General features: G+C 40.8%; 1 protein-coding gene across 1 annotated transcript; it reads left to right on the forward strand.

Moving 5' to 3' along the window:
* The first annotated feature begins 7,939 nt into the window (after nt 1-7,939).
* On the forward strand, nt 7,940-9,349 carry LOC146459120 (cannabinoid receptor 1-like). Its single transcript, XM_085089732.1, has 2 exons — nt 7,940-8,387; nt 8,889-9,349. The coding sequence occupies exons 1-2, from the start codon at nt 7,940-7,942 to the stop codon at nt 9,347-9,349; spliced, it is 909 nt and encodes a 302-aa protein (XP_084945858.1).
* Nucleotides 9,350-21,928: the final 12,579 nt, after the last annotated feature.

A 21,928-nucleotide genomic window follows, 5' to 3' on the forward strand; every position in this document is an offset into this window, starting at 1 on the left:
TACTATTGAAACCCCGAAATTTGCGAGCTTTAGTAACGTGAAAGCGAGAGTTCATCATATGTATCATTTGCGTTTTTTTAATCGTATTTAATATGTTCCCGTTCAAGGCTAGTTTTATTAGGCTTTCTTTTCGCCGCTGCTTAAGTTGAGCGCATAACCGCAATAATCTCGCTTAATAGTATCTAACTTTGTTACGTACGATGTAAAATAAAGCACAGCAGGCTCTTTGTATTTTGGGCTTCACGCGAACCATGACCGACTCCTCGATAAGGTTTGTGGCCGGCCGAAGCCGCCACCGCCGCCGCGAACACAAAATTAAAATGCCACAGCTTGAATGCACTTCCAACGTTTAATGAAAAAGAAAAAGGCGAAATACGAAGATAACGTATAACCCAAAACAAGTGTGCTAGTGAGTGATTCAACTGAAATAAAATTAAAACGGAATACAAAATTACAAACTGAAAAAAAAAAAAAAACAAACAAACAACAAGAACTACGCGAAATAAACAAACCGAAATATACAAGGAAACAACTAAGAGAAATACTTACAAAACTGTGGCCATAAAAAACTTGAAAGTAAAAACGAAATGCGAAGAACGCTTATCCTAGCAGAGAAGTATGCCCGCTCGCAGATACGGCGCAATAAAACTTGAGACGGAAAGAAAAACCTAACTGGAAAACATTAGCTTATATACCGACGCGGTATGTAAATGTTTATGTAACACACTGAAATAATTCCGTGCAAACGCCTTAGGGATAAATTGAATTCTAGGCGCAACATTCCGGCCTCTGAACTTAAAGCGTTAAGTTCACTTAAACTTTTTAAGCGTCTAGAAAAGTAACGAAAAATAAATAAACAAATAAATGTTCTGTCTTAAGGACATTTGAAAGTACAAGTTCACAAAAAGTGATCGGCTTTTCCTTGAAAAGTCCTCCCTTAATGACAGTTCTCATTTAAGGTCCTGCTCAAGAAAGCACAGCTTCGTTATAGGTCTTGTCAAAGTACATTTCTTGGTTGCAATCTTTGCTGATCTAACGAGACTATCTCTTCCAGTATGCACTTCAATGATCCGACCCAAAGGCCATTGTCCACGTGGAACTCTTTCATCAACAACCAAAACGAAGTCGCCAACACAAAGATTCCGTGACGGTTTTGTCCATTTTTGGCGTTCTTGAAGGGCAGGCAGATAACTTGACAGCCATCTTTTCCAAAATACATCCACTAAGTACTGAATTTGTCTCCAACGGCGCTTTCAATATAGATCATCCTTAGAAAAAACACCTGGTGGCATGCTACCGTTCGGTCGCAGGAGCAATAAATGGTTGGGCGTCAAAGCTTCGAAATCTGTAGGGTTGTCGCTATTGGGCGTTAAAGGTCGACAGTTCAAAACACTTTCCACTTCAGTCATAACGGTGCGAAGAGCCTCTCCAGACACCAGCTGATCCCTCAACAATTTTCCAAGGACTTTGCGCGCAGACCGGATTATGCGCTCCCAAACTCCCCCCATATGGGAAGCTCCTGGTGGATTAAATCCCTAATCAATATTCCTTTGCTGAAGAAACTTCTCGATTTTCCGATAGTTCCAATCATTTATGGCTTCTCGAATTTCCCTCTCTCCTGCGCATAAATTGGTGCCGTTGTCATTTCTTATGATCTTTGGATGACCTCTGTGATTAATAAATCTCCAGAGTGCATTAACAAACGAATCTGTATCCAAAGACTCAGTCACCTCTATGTGAGCAGCTTTCCTGGTTAAGCATGTAAAAAGGCATCCATACTGCTTTACAATACTCCTACGCTGTTTGACTCACAATGGCCCGAAGAAATCAATACCAACGGAAGCGAACGGTGGCTGATCAGGGGTCAGCCGATCTTCGTGTAAACTCGCCATTAGTTGTTGTCCACGAACAGCATTCTGTCTTCGACAAGTAAGGCATCTCCCAATCACTCTTCGAACAGTAGCACGTCCCTTAACAATCCAGAATCTTTGACGCAAGCTCGCCAACACGTATTCCTGGCCAAAATGCCCAACAAGCTCATGATGTTCCATGATGATAAGGCTGGACAAGTGATGGTTGCTTAGTAACAAAATCTGATGCTTTGCTTGGAAATTTATTGAGCATATTCAAGTCTGCCTCCGACTCTAAGAATTCCCCTCTGATCCAGCCAAGGCCTCAACTTGTAAATTGAGTCACTCGAGCCTGAACATCTCAGTACATGCTTCCGCTGAACCAAAGAACTTGACCTCTTTTGAGCGTCTAAAACTTGAGAAAATGACTCTTTCTGCACGTATTTGATTAGCTCAACTTCTGCGGTCCTTATGTCTTCCAAAGAAAGTTCCTTGGGTAGCAGACGGGCGTCCGAAGGATTACTAAGTCCCCTACGTGAATAAAGCTTGCTCTTTATGAATTCTTTGAGGCGGATGAGCCAAGCGACACCTCTCTTCAACTTGTACCAGGATGAATGTGTCTGTGTCAACATTCCATTGAACTCCAAGTGTTCTCTCGAGGGGAAGATTGTCGTTAAACAAAACCAAATCCAACACTGACGGAGCTCTTTCGTACTTCGGAATGGTCTCTAGCACGTCTTTATCATTACTCAGCCACTTGGTTAAACGAAAACCACCTCTGGACAACAAACCACAAAGCTCAACCCTTAAGCGCACAGCAACGGCCCTTGAAGAAACCGACATAAGACAATCGTCAACGTAAAAATTCTTGAGCATAGTATCGATCACTTCATGTCCAAAATCGCCATCGTTGTCCTGGGCAGTCCTCCTTAAAGCAAAACTCGCGACGCTAGACGAAGAGGTAATACCAAAAAGATGAACCTCCATTCTATACTCGACTGGTTGCTGTCTCACATCGTCATCAGGCCACCACAAAAAACGAAGAGCGTCGTGATATCTTGGGTCAACTCTCACTTGATGAAACATGGCCTCGATATCTGAGACAAGGGCAATCGATTCTTGACGAAATCTGTTGAGGACACCAAACAGGTTGTTGGTTAAATTAGGACCATGTAACAGCTGATCATTAAACGACGTTCCTCAAAACTTTGCTGCACAGTCGAACACCACTCTCAACTTATCTGGTTTGTAGGGGTGGAAAACTGCATGATGCCATACCATAGAGGCTTGCAAGTGGGGTGGAGTTCCTCACGAGGCACCCGATGGGTGTACCCCTTGGTGATGTAATCGTTGATTGTCCCCTTGTACCTTTGAAACAACTCTTCATCGCGGAGAAACCGTTTCCTCAATTACTGCAACCTCTGCTCGGCCGCCAATCGATTGTTTGGAAGATGAGGTGGCTGATTTCTCCAAGGAAGAGCTACTTGGTAATGGCCAGAGACGATCTTAACTGAATCCTCCATCGTTTTTAGTGCCTTCCGATCTTCTACGGACATAGCCACTTTAGAACTGCATAACGCATCAAGGAAATCTGTCCTCCAAACTTTTCTACTTGCTGCAATAAAGCCTCATCATGATCACCTCTACCGCTCTCCAGACGTACAAAGTTCACATTGAAATTGGAATCTCCACCAAACCTCTTAACAGGTCCCATCAAAGTCCAACCAAGTAATGATCGAACAGCTACAGGTTCTCCTCTTGCACCACGTCTCTCTTCCAACACCCCAAAAGCCTCTGGAGCATTGCATCCAATGAGCAGCCTAATATCTTTGCCTTGGATCTCTGGAAGCTCAATGTCGCTCAGATGAGGCCATCCTTTCACATCTTCAGGCACTGGAATACTTCGACTTGAGATATTTAAGCAGTCAACGGACCACACTCTCGGTATTTCCAATGTTGAAGCACCATCCAAGGAACTAACAGTAAGCTTCAGCTCCAAGCCGGACTTAGCACTGTCCTTCTTCTCTTGTGTGGTCAGGAAGAAATCTCGCCGTTCACCCTGAAGACCTAACTCCTTCACAAGCTCAGAATCACAGAGAGAAACATCTGATCCATTATCCAGGAGAGCGTGCGTTTCTAGCATACGACCAGACAAACTGTCACTTACTTTGACCGGAAGAACTCTAAGGCGTATTCTCTTCTCGGTTGACTGGCAACGATTGTTTTGGTTTCTTTGATTTCTTGCACCGGCCCCAATCGCATAAATCTGAGTAACATGGCCTCCACCAGAACTTGCTTGACCTTGGATATTGTGATGTACACCGGAAGCTGAACCAACGCCAGTCGTGTGACTCTGCTTGACACGAGCTCCACCGGAAGTTATATCAGTCCCAGTTGCGTGACTCAGGAAATCGCGGTATGGCCCGGACGTTGTACCAGCTCTAATGGCGTGACCCTGGGTGACGCCATCACCACCGGAAGTTGCACCGATTGTCATTGTGTGACTCTGGCTAACGCGATCTTCAACTAAGCGCGGACGAAGAACTCCTTCACGAAAGCGATTGACATAACTGTTGCGGTTCGCATACAGCTCCGTAGGGGGATGGATCACCGTCATATGCTTCCTGTTACAACCTTTGACATAACAGGCACTCCTTTGCTGGCATCCCCTGGCTATGTGTCCCATCTTGAAGCAATTGTCACACAATCTGTGTTCTCGCAAAGTGTTTATGCGATCGGCATACGATTTTCTTTTGAACTCCTCACAGTTCCATAACTGATGTAGGCCAGCACATACAACGCACTTCCCGGAACCAAAACCAATATCTTGGTTCACAGCAGAACGGCTGTTATCATTCACTACGCTACTCTTCACGTTGGAGGAAATAAGCTTGGCTGAGCCCCCTTGAGCCGCGAAGGTTGTTCCCCTTGATGAGCTGCTGGGCCTGTTAGTCTTTTTGGTCTTCTCTTTGTCACCAGGAACGATGTTTCCAAATACAGGATCGTTTACTGCTCGGGCTCTCTTGGACACAAACTCAGAGATGTGGTGAATTCTAGGTCTCAACCCCGACTCTTGCAAACGATCAGCAACCTCTAGCCACTTGATTCTAATATGAAACGGAAGTCTTTCCACGACGCTCCTCAGGTTGTCGGCGCTATTGATCTCGTTCAGGTATCCAATAGATTCCAACACGTTTTGACAGTCTCTTAATTGATCCGCAAAGGTCAGCAAACCACGCTGATCGTACGGCTTTAACGGAGGACCTCGAACCACCCTATTGAGGTGCGCAGTAGCAATCTTATATGGATGTCCAAAACGTTCCTCAAGCAACACTCTAGCTGTCTGATATCCAACAGCAGGGTCCAAAGCCGAACAGCTGCTAATGGCGTCCCTTGCAGTCCCTGTGCAGAACTGCAACAAATACGAGAGGCGCTCACTATCATCCGATGCGTTTCTTGCGATGCTGTTCTCAAACGAGCGAACAAAATTCCAGTAATCGAGTGGATTTCCGTCAAACATGCTAATGTCAGGTATTGGTAAGGAAAATCCGCCATTGACTGGAAGGTCTTCTGTTGAAGTCCAATCATTTGTTGCTGCTGATGCAATAATTGTTCAAGGTTTTCTCGGTAATATGGGTTTCCACGGTCAAGGCTAGCATTAGGCTCACCGTAAGCGGGTTTGCACTTCCAATGAGAAACAGGATCTAAATCGGAACGCGCGTGTAACGTGTTCGTCTCGTCTCTCGATGGCAAAGGCGCGTGTGTAAGTGCAGACTTCGCCTTAAAACCGGTGTCCGGGAAAGTAGCAGTTCGCGGGTCGTCACCCTTGGCTCGTGGAACACCGATGTCGGGGGTGGATCGAAGGAATATGCAAAATGATCCTTGTAACCTTCTCCTTCCTCCAAAATTTGCACTCTAAGACGCGCTTGTTCGATTTTATTTTCAACCTCCAACAATTCCTCCTCGCGCTGTACTACCACACGTCTTTGCTGCAAATCGAATTTCTTCTTGAGTCGCTGCAACTTTAACTCAGAGAGAGCCTCTTCTACCTTGGCCTCTTTGACCTTCACCGTTAAACGCGAAATTGCTTTGGAAACCGAACTCGGCAATTTTCTGAACACTGAAGAAGAGCCATACTGGCTGGCTGAATCATTCGCATCCACCGAAGGCAACCTCTCAGAAATATCAAGCCACTTCTGAATGCGCTGAACAAACCGGCGATTCTCGTCGCTTAGATCTTCGAACCACGTTGTTGCTTCAAAAATTTCTTCCGGATCGTCAAGACACTGCACTTAAGCTTCATGAGCACGCCGAAAGTTCGTGAATGCTGGTTCCAGGTTAGCTAACTTGCCACGAACATTCATACTCTCGCGAAACCATCAACGCTTCAATCTCATTTCGAATCTTTGTTGCGTGACCCTTATATCCTTTCCGTGAAGTTTTCAAATTTTGTTTCAACTCTAAGCGAGAAGTGCCACTCCCTGAGCGGTCGTCGACTCGACGGTCCTGTGAGAACATGTGGCCAAAACCAACACGGTCGCTGACATAAACTTCCTCACAGTTTTTTGAATAAATGTGGCCGGCCGAAGCCGCCGCCACCACGAGCACAAAAATAAAATGCCACAGCTTGAATGCACTTCCAACGTTTAATGAAAAAGAAAAAGGCGAAATACGAAGATAACGTATAACCCAAAACAAGTGTGCTAGTGAGTGATTCAACTGAAATAAAATAAAAACGGAATATAAAATTACAAACTGAAAAATAAACAAACAACGAGAAATACGCGAAATAAACAAACCGAAATATACAAGCAAACAACTAAGAGAAATACTTACAAAACTGTGGCCATAAAAAAACTTGAAAGTAGAAACGAAATGCGAAGAACGCTTATCCCAGCAGAGAAGTATGTCCGCTCGCAGATACGACGCAATACAAACTTGAGACGGAAAGAAAAACCTAACTGGAAAACATTGGCTTACATACCGACGCGGTATGTAAATGTCTATGTAACACACTGAAATAATTCCGTGCAAACTCCTTAGGGATAAATTGAATTCTAGGCGCAACAAGGTTGATATTTAATTTTGATATTTAACATTGATATAAATAAATGGGAAGTTTAAATGGCAGATCCACAGAGTGGCTTTTCGTCCACTGTTTCCAGGTCGAATTAGAAGGAGGAAAATCGGAGTACATAGAGAAAAACCCTCGGAGAAAGGACAAGAACCAACCACAAACTCAACCCACATATTGCGTCAACTCCGACAATCGAACCGGGCCAAATTGGTGGGAGATAAGTGCTCTCACCACTTTGCCATCCTTTATTCAGGAGCACGCGTCGGTTATAACCATTTATTATTATTATTGTTGGCTTTTTCAACAAGCGCGAGTGGAGAATTGTTTCGCTAAAACAAGCAAGAAATATTGCTGGATCTTGCTGATTTCGTTTTGCAAGAACAACCAAAAGACAACTTAATGGTCGCTATTTCTGGTATAATGGCTCATATATTATGGCCGCTTAGCCAGTCAAATCCCAGGAATTGTTTTTAATTATATGGGATATGCTTTCCTCAGCAGTTATTACGTGCTAACCCCTTTTAAAATATCTTCAGAGCGAGGGTAGGCAAATCTCCCGTTCAGGAGCCGGTTTTATGAAAGCTGATTAACACTCATCTATAATTAAACGTTGAGCTGGAATTCCATCTTGCCCGTTTAAGTGTTTTTAGGGGTTAATTTTAAGCTATGGTAAAGAAAAGTCTAGGTCAAAACTGAGGGGCAAAATCTGTCTGAAGAATCTTTATTAATTAGTAATTAAGCTGGATTCAAAGTTTACATTAACCCAGGATTAGCTTAATCGGGATTTGAACAACTGGGTCAAGGGTTTTAAACTTAAATGGTATAACAATTGTTTGTCATTCTTACTTAAGATGTTTCTCTCTGAATATAACCAGCTGAGGAAACAGGCATGACCTCTCCGTGTCACACAACAGTATGTTTAGGATTGTCAACTTAGATTTTCTAACATTTGTTTGTCATCTCCTCTTTTAGGATGTTTCTAATGTTGTTATAACCAGCTGAGCAAACAGGCATGGCTTCTCAGCCTAATACAACAGTATGTGGGCTCCCTCCTTGGATCGGTTTCCCAGCTAACGATACCACATCTTACATCAACGATGCTGTAGCGGCTGCCATTAATTTACCCATAGGCATCTTCACGTTCCTTAGCAACCTCGCCATCATCGTCACAGTAACCAGAACACCGCAGCTTCAAAGACCGAGCAACATCTTACTGTGTGGCCTGGCCGCCACTGACTGCCTGACAGGTGTGACGTCACAGCCATTGTTTTTCATTTGGCGATTGATGCTGCATCGTGCCCGCCAGTCATGCGCATTTCAGACAGAGCTGTTTGAGACTCGTTACGTGTTCAGTGCACTGACCACTGGGTGGTCATTCGTTACACTAACGCTTATTAGCTTCGATCGAGCGTATGCGCTGGACAAACCACTAGTTTATCGCGCTAAAGTCACTAATGGAGGTATGTTAATCTCATAACAGCATAAGTTTTCAACGGTACCGAAACATGCCAAAACCAGCAGTAAAATCTCTATACAGATTTAAAAGATTTTGGTCGTCTTTGCAAAGTTTTTATTGCAGACGATACCCTTTCTGGCAAAATTGTCTGCCCCAAATGTCGCCGCCGTCATCCTCTACAGGCTTGTCCTGCTAATTTTTGCTAAAATTATGGGCTAGGTAAATTAAACTTTTCATTTGCGTGTGGGACCCAATGTCCTCTTGTCGGGCCTACCTGCCATGATCTTATCTGTGAATAAATAAATAAATAAATGAAATGGAATGAAATCTTCTTAGGTGCCCTTCTCATACATCTGAACTGCTGATTATAAATTATGCTGTCGAGTGGATCCACATTGAAGAGGAATCCTGCAATTAAAAGAAATAAGTCACTTGACCTTTTATTTCATTTGTAACCTTCAATGTCTCCAGTAACAACTGACTGCATTCCTTGTTTTCTTTACAGTTGTCATCCTAGCTGCTTCCATTACCTGGGCAATTTGTCTTCTAGTAACCATTGTAATCCACTTCGTTGTCATCAGCATTCAGTACGTCGTCTATGTGGCTTCCGCGATGCTGTGTATTCTACTTCCGATTGTCAATCACGTCAGAATGTTGCTTTCCATCCGTAGGCACAATAGACAGGTTGTAGACACAGTAAACCAACAGCAACTGGTAATAATATTTAGGCGCGAAAAGAAAGTGGCCTTGGACATGTTCATTGTGGCCGTGGCTGTCATTGCTTGCCTCGGTCCCATACTTATCATGCAGCTGTTCTACAGGCCTTTTCCTAAGTTGTACGAACGTGTTTACCCATGGGCCTTTACGATGGTGTATCTTAATTCTTTAATAAATCCTGTTCTTTATATTACAAGAAATAAAGAACTTAGAAGTGCAATGAAGGCTGTTACGCCTTTTTGCTTTTAAATAAAACTTGTTCGTACGAGGAAAGACGTTAAGTTTAGTAATATGCATGGAAAATCAATCAATCAATCAATCAATCAATCAATCAATCAATCAATCAATCAATCAATCAATCAATCAATTCTAATGATACTAACTACAGCAACAACAAGAAGTCTTTACATAACCTTCAAAAAATCATTAATAATTCATAACCCCATTGACCTATCAAATGGTCGATAAAACATCACGTGCAGTGGTTTTAAAACTCGATAAAACGTCCTCCTTATTAGTATGCGGTGTTTTATGTTTTTCTTGTATGCTAATTTCCACCGTTGACAAAAGCATCATTGTTATGAACTCTCTTGACACACGCTTTTCCAGGAATGATTTTGAAGCCGTTCAAAAAACTTGCAGCAGCACGTGTTTTATCGGGTCTAAAACCATTCAGCTGCGCCTCGTGGTTTTAAATCCCGATAAAACACTGCTGCTCGTGTTGTAAACATTACTTTAATATTTCATCCGCAGTGCATATACATGTTACACATGTATTTCATATTTAATATTACTTTAACTGGTAAAATCCCACTTTAAACACTTTCCGCTATGAAAGGACCGGCCCCTCCTTCCTATTCCGAAAACTGAGCCAATTTTATCAGTAAGGGTTGTAGAAAAAGACACATGTTGTTTGTCAGTTGTTTACGCTCTGATGGTTGATTGACAACGGAAGATTAGAATGCCTAGGCCAGGCCTTTTATACCGGAATTTCCTGTTTAAACCAGTAAGTCCAGTATTTCAGTATCTCACTCGCATGGCGAGCCGCACGTCTTAGCAACCGATTTTGCCATCCAAATTTTTCCTCGATCGCTTCAGGAGGCCTATTGTTTACGGGAGTGCTGTTGACAGTTTAAAACCACATTTTCGCGCAATACGAGCCCCAGTGCGTTGTAAAAAGTTTACAGCAATCAACATTCACACACTGCGTGCAGTCGAATATTTCCGGTTCAGTCAAAAACCTCCGGACAATTCAAAACTCCGGAGAATAATAAAGTTACAGATGTATCGTCGATGTGCAGCGAGTATTAAACACGGCAAAGCAAAGGCGACACACCCGATTGCTCGTCCTTATCAGGCGACTCACCCGAGATAAGAACGGCCGAGTTAAAAATCTCTCTGTGAAGAAATTTCTAATATTATTATCAGAGTTAGCTCACGAAGCAAAGGCGACGCACCCGATTGCTTATTGTTCTCAGGCGACACACCCGAGAGAACAACTGTGACCTAACTATGTCTTTTACATAATAAAACCGTGAATATTTAGCCGGTAATTTTGGACACTTTTGTCGCACTCAGTGTGGTGAACATTGATTGCCAGTATCTATTTTGGTCTTACCGTCTGAAATACTAACACGGTACCGCAACAATAATATCATTATAAATATACAATTTGTGTTAACGCTGATTCTAAGAGTTCCTACACACGTGGAAAATGGAAGCTGGAGATCGACGCCGTTACACTTTTTTCCCAAATCACGAAATCGCGAGTCCAGATCAAACATATAACGTAAACATAAAAATCGCACTTACCTTTGCGGACAAATGAAGGATGACGATTGACTTTATTTATCATTCAGTTATTGGAAAATGATGCAGAAAATTAGCTTGCCGAAAAATAAACCATAAATTTGCTTCGTAGAGACGATGGGCGAACAAATCCAGGACCATTTAGCGCGTCAATTAGATTGACGGGAAATAGAAAACCCTTAGTAAAAATTGTCATTTTTCCGTTTCCGACGGTCGATGCTTCTGGACAGATCGGAGGAGTTTTCGTTTCCATTTAACTGTGCGTTTCCACAAAAGCCAAGCTTTCTAGGCACAGACTTCAATGCTTTGCGGCAAGCTCGAGCTAGACATTACACGCGACTGAAAAAGATTCTTTACTATACTGTTGATAGATTTCTCCTTTCGAACTCCGGAATTCGATCATAGCAACCGTCACTCAACCTAATTAATTTTAACACCTCTACGCGGCTCCTCATGTACTTAATTTCCGCCTCTTCTGCATCTCCCATATAGAGCGTTTCATTCACGTGACTACCAACCATATTGGTTTACTGAAACAAAAGAAAGTATTTGCAGAAAAATAGAGTTCAATTCCCAGAGGTTTAGTTTGGTACGCCAACACGGCCGCCATTTCTTTGTTTTGGGACACCAACACGGCCGCCGTGACGTCATGTGAAAACACCCAATATATATAGGTATAGCTTTGTCAACTATTTTGTTATTTATTGCTTTACAGTCCGTTCTCTGTATGCAACTGAATTTGCATGTAGTAGGTATTGAAGCGTGGTACAACAAATTTGTGGGAACTCCGTAGATTGTACATAGTAACCCGTCTGTAAATAATGTTTGTCTTACACGACGTTTTACATTATTGTGTATATTTTTTTATATTTTTGAACCTAAAAAAGTAGTTCTTTTTCATATTATGTTCTGTGATCAAGTGTAATTTACTTATTTTAAGCGTGGCCATTTTGTGTAAATTAGTTAACATAAGCTGGGTTGTATTTAAACTAAACAAGCTAAAAAGAATGTTTCTGTTTAATTAAACTATGGAAATAAGGAATAAAACGTTGCGTCTCTCATTTTATCAAGAACAAAAACAAAACCGCCCGTAACTTAGAAGTTACGCGCTTTTTCCCTCACTTGGCGCCGTCAGAGCAACTGTAGTCGGGTTCTGATTGGCTTATAATGATTGTGTGATTAAACTTTAATATGATTGGCCAGATGTAATTGCTTTTGGTTAGAATCAATTAAAAACATAGGCAAGCAATACGTGCAAAATCCTTCCTTGGGGGAACTCATTGGTGCTGGAATATTACTCTGATTACTGAGAACAGGACTTGACACATTATACTACTCGTCATGTAAGTGTTTTTAAATTTATACTACAGTCGAACCTGTATATGACGGCCCTGTATTAAGCGGCCACCCTCTATTAAGCGGCCAGTTTTCAAAGCCCCGATTTTTCGCTCATACAAATGCTGTATTTGTCACCTGTGTTAGGCGGCCACCTCTATTAAGCGGCCGCGGCCACCCTGTAGCAGTCCTATGTTTGTCTTTCTTTGTTATTTTTACCTGTATTAAGCGGCCACCCTTGAATGGAGACTAAGCCATATGTTATTTTATGCGGTATTTTATTGTGTTTAAAATGCGATTCAGCATCACTATAAAGAAATCACATATGCAAAGCTACTGTAAGCTGATACTCGGCCGTTTAATATAGTTAACGCCGTTTCAGATGTCCGCAATGTTTTGAATATGCTTCACTCTTTAGCAAAAAATTCCTCTTTAATTAACTTGTTCTTCAGCCATGTGACATTGAACATTGAGCGTAACAACTATGAAATGACGGAATGAGATACTTTGTTGTGAACTGTAAGTCATAGAAATAGAGCAATGTATACCGTAGGAGAGTAGAGGACAATTTATTGCATAGTACGTTTACACAATGTTACGTATTTTATACCGTTAAGTTACAAGTTGGCACTGAACTTTGTTTAATAAACTTGAAAGAGTGTTGTCCTATTGTTTCCTTGCATGAAGTGCTTTTGTATGATACGCCATTAAAATTGACATTAGACCACGCCCAGTGAGTATTTTTAGTGATCCTGTATTAAGCGGCCACCTGTATTAAGCGGCCAGTTACTCAAGTCCCGAGGGTGGCCGTTATATACAGGTTCGACTGTATAAGCGAATCTTTGCTGACGTCATTGTTAACATTTTTCCTGGACGTATATATAAACTAAATGTAAAAGTTGAAAGAACTGATTAAGTTGAGCAATTTGTGCAATTTTCAGCTCTTTGCAAGCAATATTGAAGGAGATATCAGCCTTCAACAACTGCGAAATTGCTGGGTGGCAAAAGTTAATAAGCCATACATTCTCTGTAAAATATCGAGTTTTTAGAAGAGGATTTCTCCGAAACCATTCGATATATTGGGCTCAAATTTTCAGAGAAAACTGAAACTGTTATGTCCTTATTCAGAGTTTTTATTTTATTAGCGTTATCAGACAGTGATAAGCATATGTTAATGAGGCAAAAAGTGTAAACAAAGATTCGCCTATAGTAAAGGCAACTTGAAAGATGTAACGCTGATGACACAGCTTGTGTTTTGATAACATTATTTTTCCCAACGTTTCGGCTAGGAAAAACTACGTTTTATCAGTTGCTAGAAAAGCTAAGTTAAAATGGAAACAAACAGTTACAATTCAATTCATTTATTTTGCCATTAATCATTAAACAATATTAAAAACAACGTAACATAAAACGATGGTACATGATAGGTTAAAAAGAATGACTGTAAACAAACAGATGTTTAAAGCTACAATAGTGAAAAACGGGGAAGGTGCATGTATAAATAAGTATTTTTTCAGTATTTTATTTATTTCAACTACTAAGCACATAATTACATTATGTTAATATTAAGTTTGTAAATGAATTTGTAAAATTACAAATTCATTAATTATTCATCAGAGTTTTGACCAATCAATAGGTAGAATTTTAAGTCACGTGTACACCTTAGTAAACATCAATACAAATCAATGAATTATTAAACCAGTAGAATTAACTTTTGATAAAAACTTCTGCTCAGCTAATTAGCTCTCTACTGATTAAAATTAAAAATACATTCAATTTATTGTTTCATTTCACAAGTACGATTAAAAATTGGCGTCCGATCTGTATGGGCGTTTACAATGGCACGACTTCGGCTCGCCATTGTAAACGCCCATACAGATCTCCCGCTCATATTTTATCTAGTACATGAGCATTAATACTGAACATCATAATAAAGTTTCAAAGCTCTTTTAAATACTTGTCTCGAAGATTTTTGACGGATAGACAAAGGAATATATTGATAGTGTATAAATAAGAACACAATGAAAATGTGTAAGATTTTAAAAATTTTACTGCGCTACATAGTAAAAACTATATAGCAAACTTCTTTATTCAGTTGTAGTCAGGACAAGACGACCCGATTCAAGTTAGCGAATGAGACATCAATAAACTCTTCTTTGCTCGATCCTAGTCTTTCTTGGATGTATGGAAACCATCATCCGTGGTGACGTCATCACGATGATTATGTCGTACTTTAGACATGCACCCATCATTTGTTGCTTGTACCCAGGCCATCTGCTGTCCTCGATAAATTTGCGAAATAAAAATAAGGCTTAGGTTTGCTGATACACGCATGGTAGAACAAGACGCAGACATGAATGTAAGCGAAAGAGTTTCTGTTTTGCTTTTCATGTTTTCGTTCACAAGTTTATCCAGTCACTAAAGCATGGTAACTTTTTTTTTATAATTTTATTGCCTTACAGAACACAAAATAAAATATTACAATACTAGATAATTGGTCGATTATGCTTACAAAACTTTACTTACAATGTTGACACTAATAGTATTTACAACAAATTACAATGAAAAGAAAAAAACAATAAGATGGTACCAAAGGGAAGAAAACGAAACACAGATAACACGTGTTACTTACACAGACCTTACTCAAAAAATTGTGTAAGCTGAAGAGTTAAGACAAAAAAAAATTCATTAGGTTAATTACGGAAAGCATTACTAGTATGTGAGAGCGAAGATAAAGAGCAGATTGCTGTGAGAAGGTCATTGGTGACAGCGTATGTACGAGATGGTTGGCAGAGTTTGAAGATATTGGAGGCGTTTTTCTATTATAACTATTAGTAGTCTTCATTTTCTTGTAGCTTTTCTTTTCGTAATATATCCTTCCGTTTGACATTGTAATTGTATCCGTCGTCGTGTTCTTATCTTCTTTTTTGATTTCATCTTGTAAAATAATAACTAAAGAGACCTAATTAATATAAGCTTCATAGTTTCCTTTAGGTCTCCTCGCCATTGTTACATCTATTTTTTTCTATTATTTTTCTTGTTTACATTGCATTTGTGGTGTGGCAAAATTAAATAAAAAAATAAATTAAAGATAGCTGCAATTGCTTCAGAAGAAGTCAGAAGAAGTGATGCTATCAATCAGTAGATATATATTCTGTAAGAGGTTCTCATTTTTCCATATCACCGCTTCTTGTTTCCAACTCGAGTCTTGATTTCAGAAAGCGTAGATAATGGTCAAAGTTAGGGGACGTTTCTTTAGATTTGGCTAGCCAGATATGACGTCGAGTTAGAAGAAGGCAATAATTAATTTGAAGTGCAAATTTTGACGTATCCGGCTTCAGACCAAATGCTGTAATGATTAATAGGGTGGAGGGTTCGAGCATTAGTTTTTTACTATGCAGCCATTCTGATACTCTTTTCCAAAAGTTAGATGTTTCGTGGCATGTCCAGAAGAGATACATTAATGATTCTTGGCCTTGTTGACAGAAACACTCAAGCTGTATTTTAATTGAAATTCATTCAAAGAGAGAAAGTTGCTGCTTTTTGGTTTTTGCAAATGAAATGGTAACTGCTGTTCCAGCGCCGGAATAGCAAAGTGAATAACGACTGAAACTTGACCGAGATTAAGCCTTCTTATCTAACACCGATTTCGGTTCTTGAGCCTAAAACTTGCGTAGATATCGAAAAGAATTCTTCCTCTAACCACTTGTAATTTAACAGAAAAATCTGTGCGGGTATATTAAAGATATTTCGATTTATGCAAAGTCGCAAGTTTTTCATTCATCTGCGCTTTATTCAAACTGTTTTCAAACATAAATATCTTAAAATCGGAGACAACAATAAAGCTCAAGATACATTTAGAATGTTTTGCTACGAGAAAAGACCTTTATACAGAAAAGACAAGTGCAAAGTTTTATTTTGCCAGAGATATTGGTGAAAAATGCGTGAATAAGCAAAATCACCCCGTAAAAATTGATTCATTATTTACTTGAAAACGCTCTTACAGATTTTTTTTCTAATTTCGCCTACAAGTTGTCTAGGCTAAGTAGTTTAAATCCCTAAAGTTTGGTCTAAAGTGTCTGACTAGATTTCGAGATAATCGACAATGTTTAAAATGAGAGGCTATGCTCTACCGTTGCTATGGTAATAACTATTGCTTGGAAACCAATGAGAAATTTAACTTTGATCATATGTTGAAATGATTATGTAGTATGAAGGAGATCGAAGATTATCTTGTATGCGAGATTGTAACTACAAAACTCCCACCCTAAGTCCCGAAAAACTGTTGCGAGCCTCCTTAAAGTTTACGTCTTGAAAGAAAAGTGTTTTCAAAGTCCTTATCCGCCTTCACGTTCAAGGACATTCATTCAATTGTGTACATGACAAACTCAAATGCTCAATAATGGATGAAATTACCTCGCCGCCAAGAAAACATTACAGACACGAATCAACTTGGTTCTGTTTGTCAACTCTCCATTTTCTTTGACATCTTGTTTCACTTCCCTCTGGTGAAACCTAAAGCTGAAAATCTTGATCACACTTCAACGTGAAATTTACTTTATTAAAATATAAGTTGTCGGTCAGGTGGGTCGATATTTTCATGGTTACCAAAATTATTCATGGATCATTTTTGCAAGCTAGGCTTTGAAAAGAGTCATGCTTCCGACGCCGGAACCAATCCCAATGGATTTTTCAAAGGATCACATTTGGTTTAAATCCGCATACAAATTAATCAGGGGCGTCAGTTTGCTATAATTTGACAGCGCAATTGGCACGAACGGAGCATGAAATTTTAGCCGGTAAGGGATGCCTTCATCACCAAACAACTAACTTGAACTTTATAACTTGGAAAATAATTAATTACTTTTGTTTTTTCTAAACGCGAATTTACGTATTTTTAAAGGCTGCATGCATTATTGAAGGTCGATCAGTCGGGGCTGAGGAGTTGAAATCAACACTTGGTTGGCCCAACCTACAAGCGCGCAGAAATTATCTCAAATGCCTTTTAGTCCATAAATGTCTTCATGGAATAGCGCCTTTGTACTTACTTTCAGAGTTTAAGCACGCTCATCTTTACCATGGCTATAACACCAGAAGCCGTGATTTGTTGCGCCCTCCCTTCGCAAAAACTGCTAAGTGTCACGGGAGCTTCAGAATAAACGGCGCTCGAACTTACAGCACCATCCCGAGAACCATTAGACAGGTAGAGGCGTTCAGTGAGTTTAAAACTAAACTTAAGTGCCATCTTAAGCAATAACGCCTGCCGTGCATGCAGCATGTATAACTTAATTATTTGTCTAGTTTTTTCTTATGTTTCAATGTTTTGTCTTGTACTGTGTCAGGGCTCCATTTAAACTAGCTCTGCTAAATTGGATGCCCCTGAATAAATATTGAATTAAGTAAAAATAAATAAATAAATAAATTTGCCAGCAAAGCTTACCATTGAAACCCGAAATTTGTCCGCTTTAGTAACATGAAAGTGAGAGTTCATCATATGTATCATTTGCGTTTTTTTTAAATTGTATTTAATATGTTTCCGTTCAAGCCTAAGTTTTTTAAAGGCTCTCTTTTCGCAGCTGCTCAAATTGAGCGCATAACCGCAACAATCTCTCACTTATTAGTGTCTAACTTTGTTGCATACGATGTAAAATAAAACAGAGCACACTCTTTGCATTTGGGTTTCACGCAAACTATGACCGTGTCCTCGAAAAGATTAATATTCAATAAATAAGTGAAAATATAAATTAAATGGAAATTTTAAATGGCACATCCACAGGGTGCTTTTCGTTTACCGTTTCCAGGTGGAATTATAATTTAGAAATGTTGGTTTTTGTGGAGGGAGGAAAACCGGAGTACCTAAAGAATAACCCTCGGAGAAAGGACAAGAACGTTGACATACAACGCGGTTGCGCCTAACAGGCAGCACGCACAAATGATAGCTCCGCAGTGTTGAGATATTCTGTACTTAAATATCTTGTACACAAGTCCAAAACTCAGCTTAGAATTTATAAGAACTGAATTTACAAGAATCATCGTTTCAAGCTTTAATGGCGTTGTATTACACAAGGAGCATGCTCAATGCAATTTCAAGTTTGATGGCCAAGAAGCCGCTCCGCCTTGAGTTATGGCGCAGACTGACCGAGTTGCAAATTTCGCAACGGAAACCAACACGCCGGGGTCACCGAGGAGGACAGCGCAAACAGAAGCCAATTGAGGTCTGTATGGGTAGAGGAGTTCAAAAGTAAAGGCGTCTTTCGTAGTTAAATGGCTTCGAGAACTAAGAACTTCAGGAAGAAGTTGATTTGCATAATTCAACCTTGCTATCATTAAATATTCAAAATGACACCTCTGCCAGGAGTAGGACAAACAATCGCATAGTGATCGATAGTACCAATACTACTAGAGTCACCAATTCTGCGTGGGCGCCCAAAGTACCCAAAATTATGTTGGCAAATGTCATGTCTCTAGCTGACCTAAAATGGACGAAGTCAGTGAGTTTATTCTTCGCCTTAACACCAACTTGGCGTTTATTACAGAAACATGGCTGAAAGACTCTGTGTCAGGTGGGGTTGTACAAATTCCTGGGTGCGCTGTGGTGCGAAGGGACAGAAAGGTAATTGATCATGGGGGTGTGTGTGCTTATATCCAGGAAGAAAATTGTAGATGCAAGCAGTTAAAAGATCTAAATTGCTGTGAAAAACATGAGTCTCTGTGGCTCCATCTAAGACCGAATCGTCTTCCGAGCAGGTTCTCCTGTATTATTGCGGGTGTGATATACAATCCCCCAAAGGTTGACGGATCGTTATTTCGCGTTGCCGCTTAGCCAGTCAAATCCCAGGAATTACATAATACAACAATGATCCAGTTTTGAATAATATGGGATATATCTTCCACAGCAATTTTTACACGTCAACCCTTAAATATCTTCGGGCGATGGCAGGCATATATATTGTTCAGGGCCCGTTGTTTGAAAGTCGATTAACACTCACTCACTCAGTCACTCATGCTCATATGCCGGCTTGGCATGTAGGGCAGCAACAAAATTAAGCCACTCCTGTCTGTCCCTGGCCAGCCTTTGAATGGTTCCCCAGGTATGATGTAAGGTCTTCAGTTCTGCTTCCACAGTCCGACGCCAGGTGATCATGGGTCGTCCTCGCCTGCGTCTCCCCTCTGGTGTCCATTGAAGGGCTGTGCGAGTGATGTTGTCTTGCTCCCGTCGCATGACATGTCCGATCCATTTCCATTTCCATTTCCCATGCTGTCCTGGTTGCAGCGAGCAAGAAGTTCTTGGTTGGCGATGGTTTCAGGCCAGAATATACGTAGGATTCTTCTGAGGTTTTTCGTGTGGAAGGTGGACAGCTTGTTGAGGTCGCTCTCTGTCATCCTCCAACATTCCGAGTTGTACAGTAGGGTAGAGATTACACAGCTCTGGTACAGTCTTAGTTTGGTCTTGGTGCTGTACTGGGATGACTTCCAAACATTGTTCATCATTCTAAACGCATTTCTGGCCTTACTGAGGCGGTTCTTGATGTCGCTGCCTGCCCCACGGTCATGTCTGACAGTGCTCCCAAGGTATGTAAATTCTTCGGTCGTTGGTAGATCTTCTCCATTTACTGTGACAGGTGATGGGTTTGATACGTTCAGCATCATTACCTCCGTCTTCTTCTGACTGATCTTCAAGCCTACTTGCTGTGCAAAGGTATTTAGACGGGACGTCTTCTCCTGCATGTGCTGGTGGGTATGCGACATTAGTGCTAGATCATCAGCAAAGTCCAAATCTTCAAGTTGTGTCAAGAGGGTCCATCTGATGCCTCGCGCTTGGTCTGCTGTTGTCTGCCTCATCACCCAGTCGATTGTCAAGTTGAAGAGCATCGCAGACATACAACAGCCTTGTCTAACACCGGTCTTCACGCTGAAGCTGGTCTCGCTGCTTCCTACCCTGCATGTGAAGTTGTTGTAGAAACTCTTGATGACAAGAACAATCTCCTTCGGTATTCCATATGCCCTGAGAATGCGCCATAGACTCTCTCGATGGATGCTATCAAAGGCCTTTTCAAAGTCTACGAAGTTGATGTACAACTGTCTCTGCCATTCTGTGCACTGTTCGATGATGTTTGGCAGAGTAAATGTTTGGTCTGTGCACCCTCTTCCTGGTCGAAAACCGGCCTGCTCCTTTCGGAGTTGCTGGACTACTGCCTCTTCAATTCGCTTGATGATGATTTTTGCGAGGATCTTGCTTGGAACAGACAGGAGGGTGATTCCTCTCCAGTTGTTACAATTGCTCAAGGCTCCCTTTTTTGGGATCTTTACTATGACGCCTTCCGTCCAATCCTCTGGTAGTCTCCGTCTTGTTCAGGGCCCGTTGTTCGAAAGTCGATTAACACTCATCCACGATTAAACGTTAAGCAGGGATCCTATCTTGCTGGTTAAATTGTTTTTAGAGGCTAATATTAAGCTATTGTAAAGAAAATTCTAGGTCAAAACTGAGGAGCAAAATCCGTTTGAAGAATATTTATTAATTAATTATTAAGCTAAAGCAAAAGTTCACATTAACCCAGGATTAGGTTAAACGGGATTTGAACGACTGGGTCAAGGGTTTTAAACTTAAATGGTATAACAATTGTTTGTCATCCTTACTTAGGATGTTTCTAATGCTGTCATAACCAGCTAAGCAAACAGGTATGGCTTCTCAGCGTCATGCAACGGTATTTTTAGGATTATAAACTTAGAGTTTCTAATAGTTGTTTGCCATCTCCGCCTTTAGGATGTTTCTAAGAGGCATAGATTCTCTGCCTAATACAACAGTATGTGGGCTCCCTCCTTGGATCGGTTTCCCAGCTAACGATACCACATCTTACATCAACGATGCTGTGGCGGCTGCCATTAATTTACCCATAGGCATCTTCACGTTCCTTAGCAACCTCGCCATCATCGTCACAGTAACCAGAACGCCGCAGCTTCAAAGACCGAGCAACATCTTACTGTGTGGCCTGGCCGCCACTGACTGTCTGACGGGCGTGACGTCACAGCCATTGTTTTTCATATGGCGATTGATGCTGCATCGTGCCCGCCAGTCATGCGCATTTCAGACAGAGCTGTATGAGACGCGTTACGTGTTCAATACACTTACCAGTGGTTTATCATTCACTACACTGACGCTTATCAGCTTTGATCGAGCTTACGCGCTGGCCAAACCACTAGTTTATCGCGCTAAAGTCACTAATGGAGGTATGTTAATCTCATAACAGCATAAGTTTTTAAAGGCACCGAAAACAGTTTGGTCGTCTTTGCAAAGTTTTTATTGCACACGATGCCCTTTCTTTCAAAATTGTCTGCCCCAAATGTTGCCACAGTCATCCTCTACAGGCGTGCTCATGTTAATTTTTGCTAAAATTATGGGCTGGGTAAACTAAACTTTTCATTGGACTGTAGGACCCAATGTCTTCTTGTCGGCCTACCTGTCATAAGCTTATCTGTAAACTAACAAGTAAACAAGCAAACAAATAAATAAGTAAATAAATAAATAAATAAATAAATAAATAAATAACTGAAATTGAGTGAAATCTTCTTAGGTGCCCTTATCGTACATCTGTCCCGCCGATTATAAATTATGCTGTCGAGCGCGTCCATATTGAAGAGAAATCCTGCAATTAAAAGAAATGAGTCACGTGACCTTTTAAAGAA

This window comes from Pavona decussata, unplaced genomic scaffold (assembly GCF_977016875.1).
Source record: "Pavona decussata unplaced genomic scaffold, jaPavDecu1.1 SCAFFOLD_223, whole genome shotgun sequence".
NCBI classification, from domain to species: domain Eukaryota; kingdom Metazoa; phylum Cnidaria; class Anthozoa; order Scleractinia; family Agariciidae; genus Pavona; species Pavona decussata.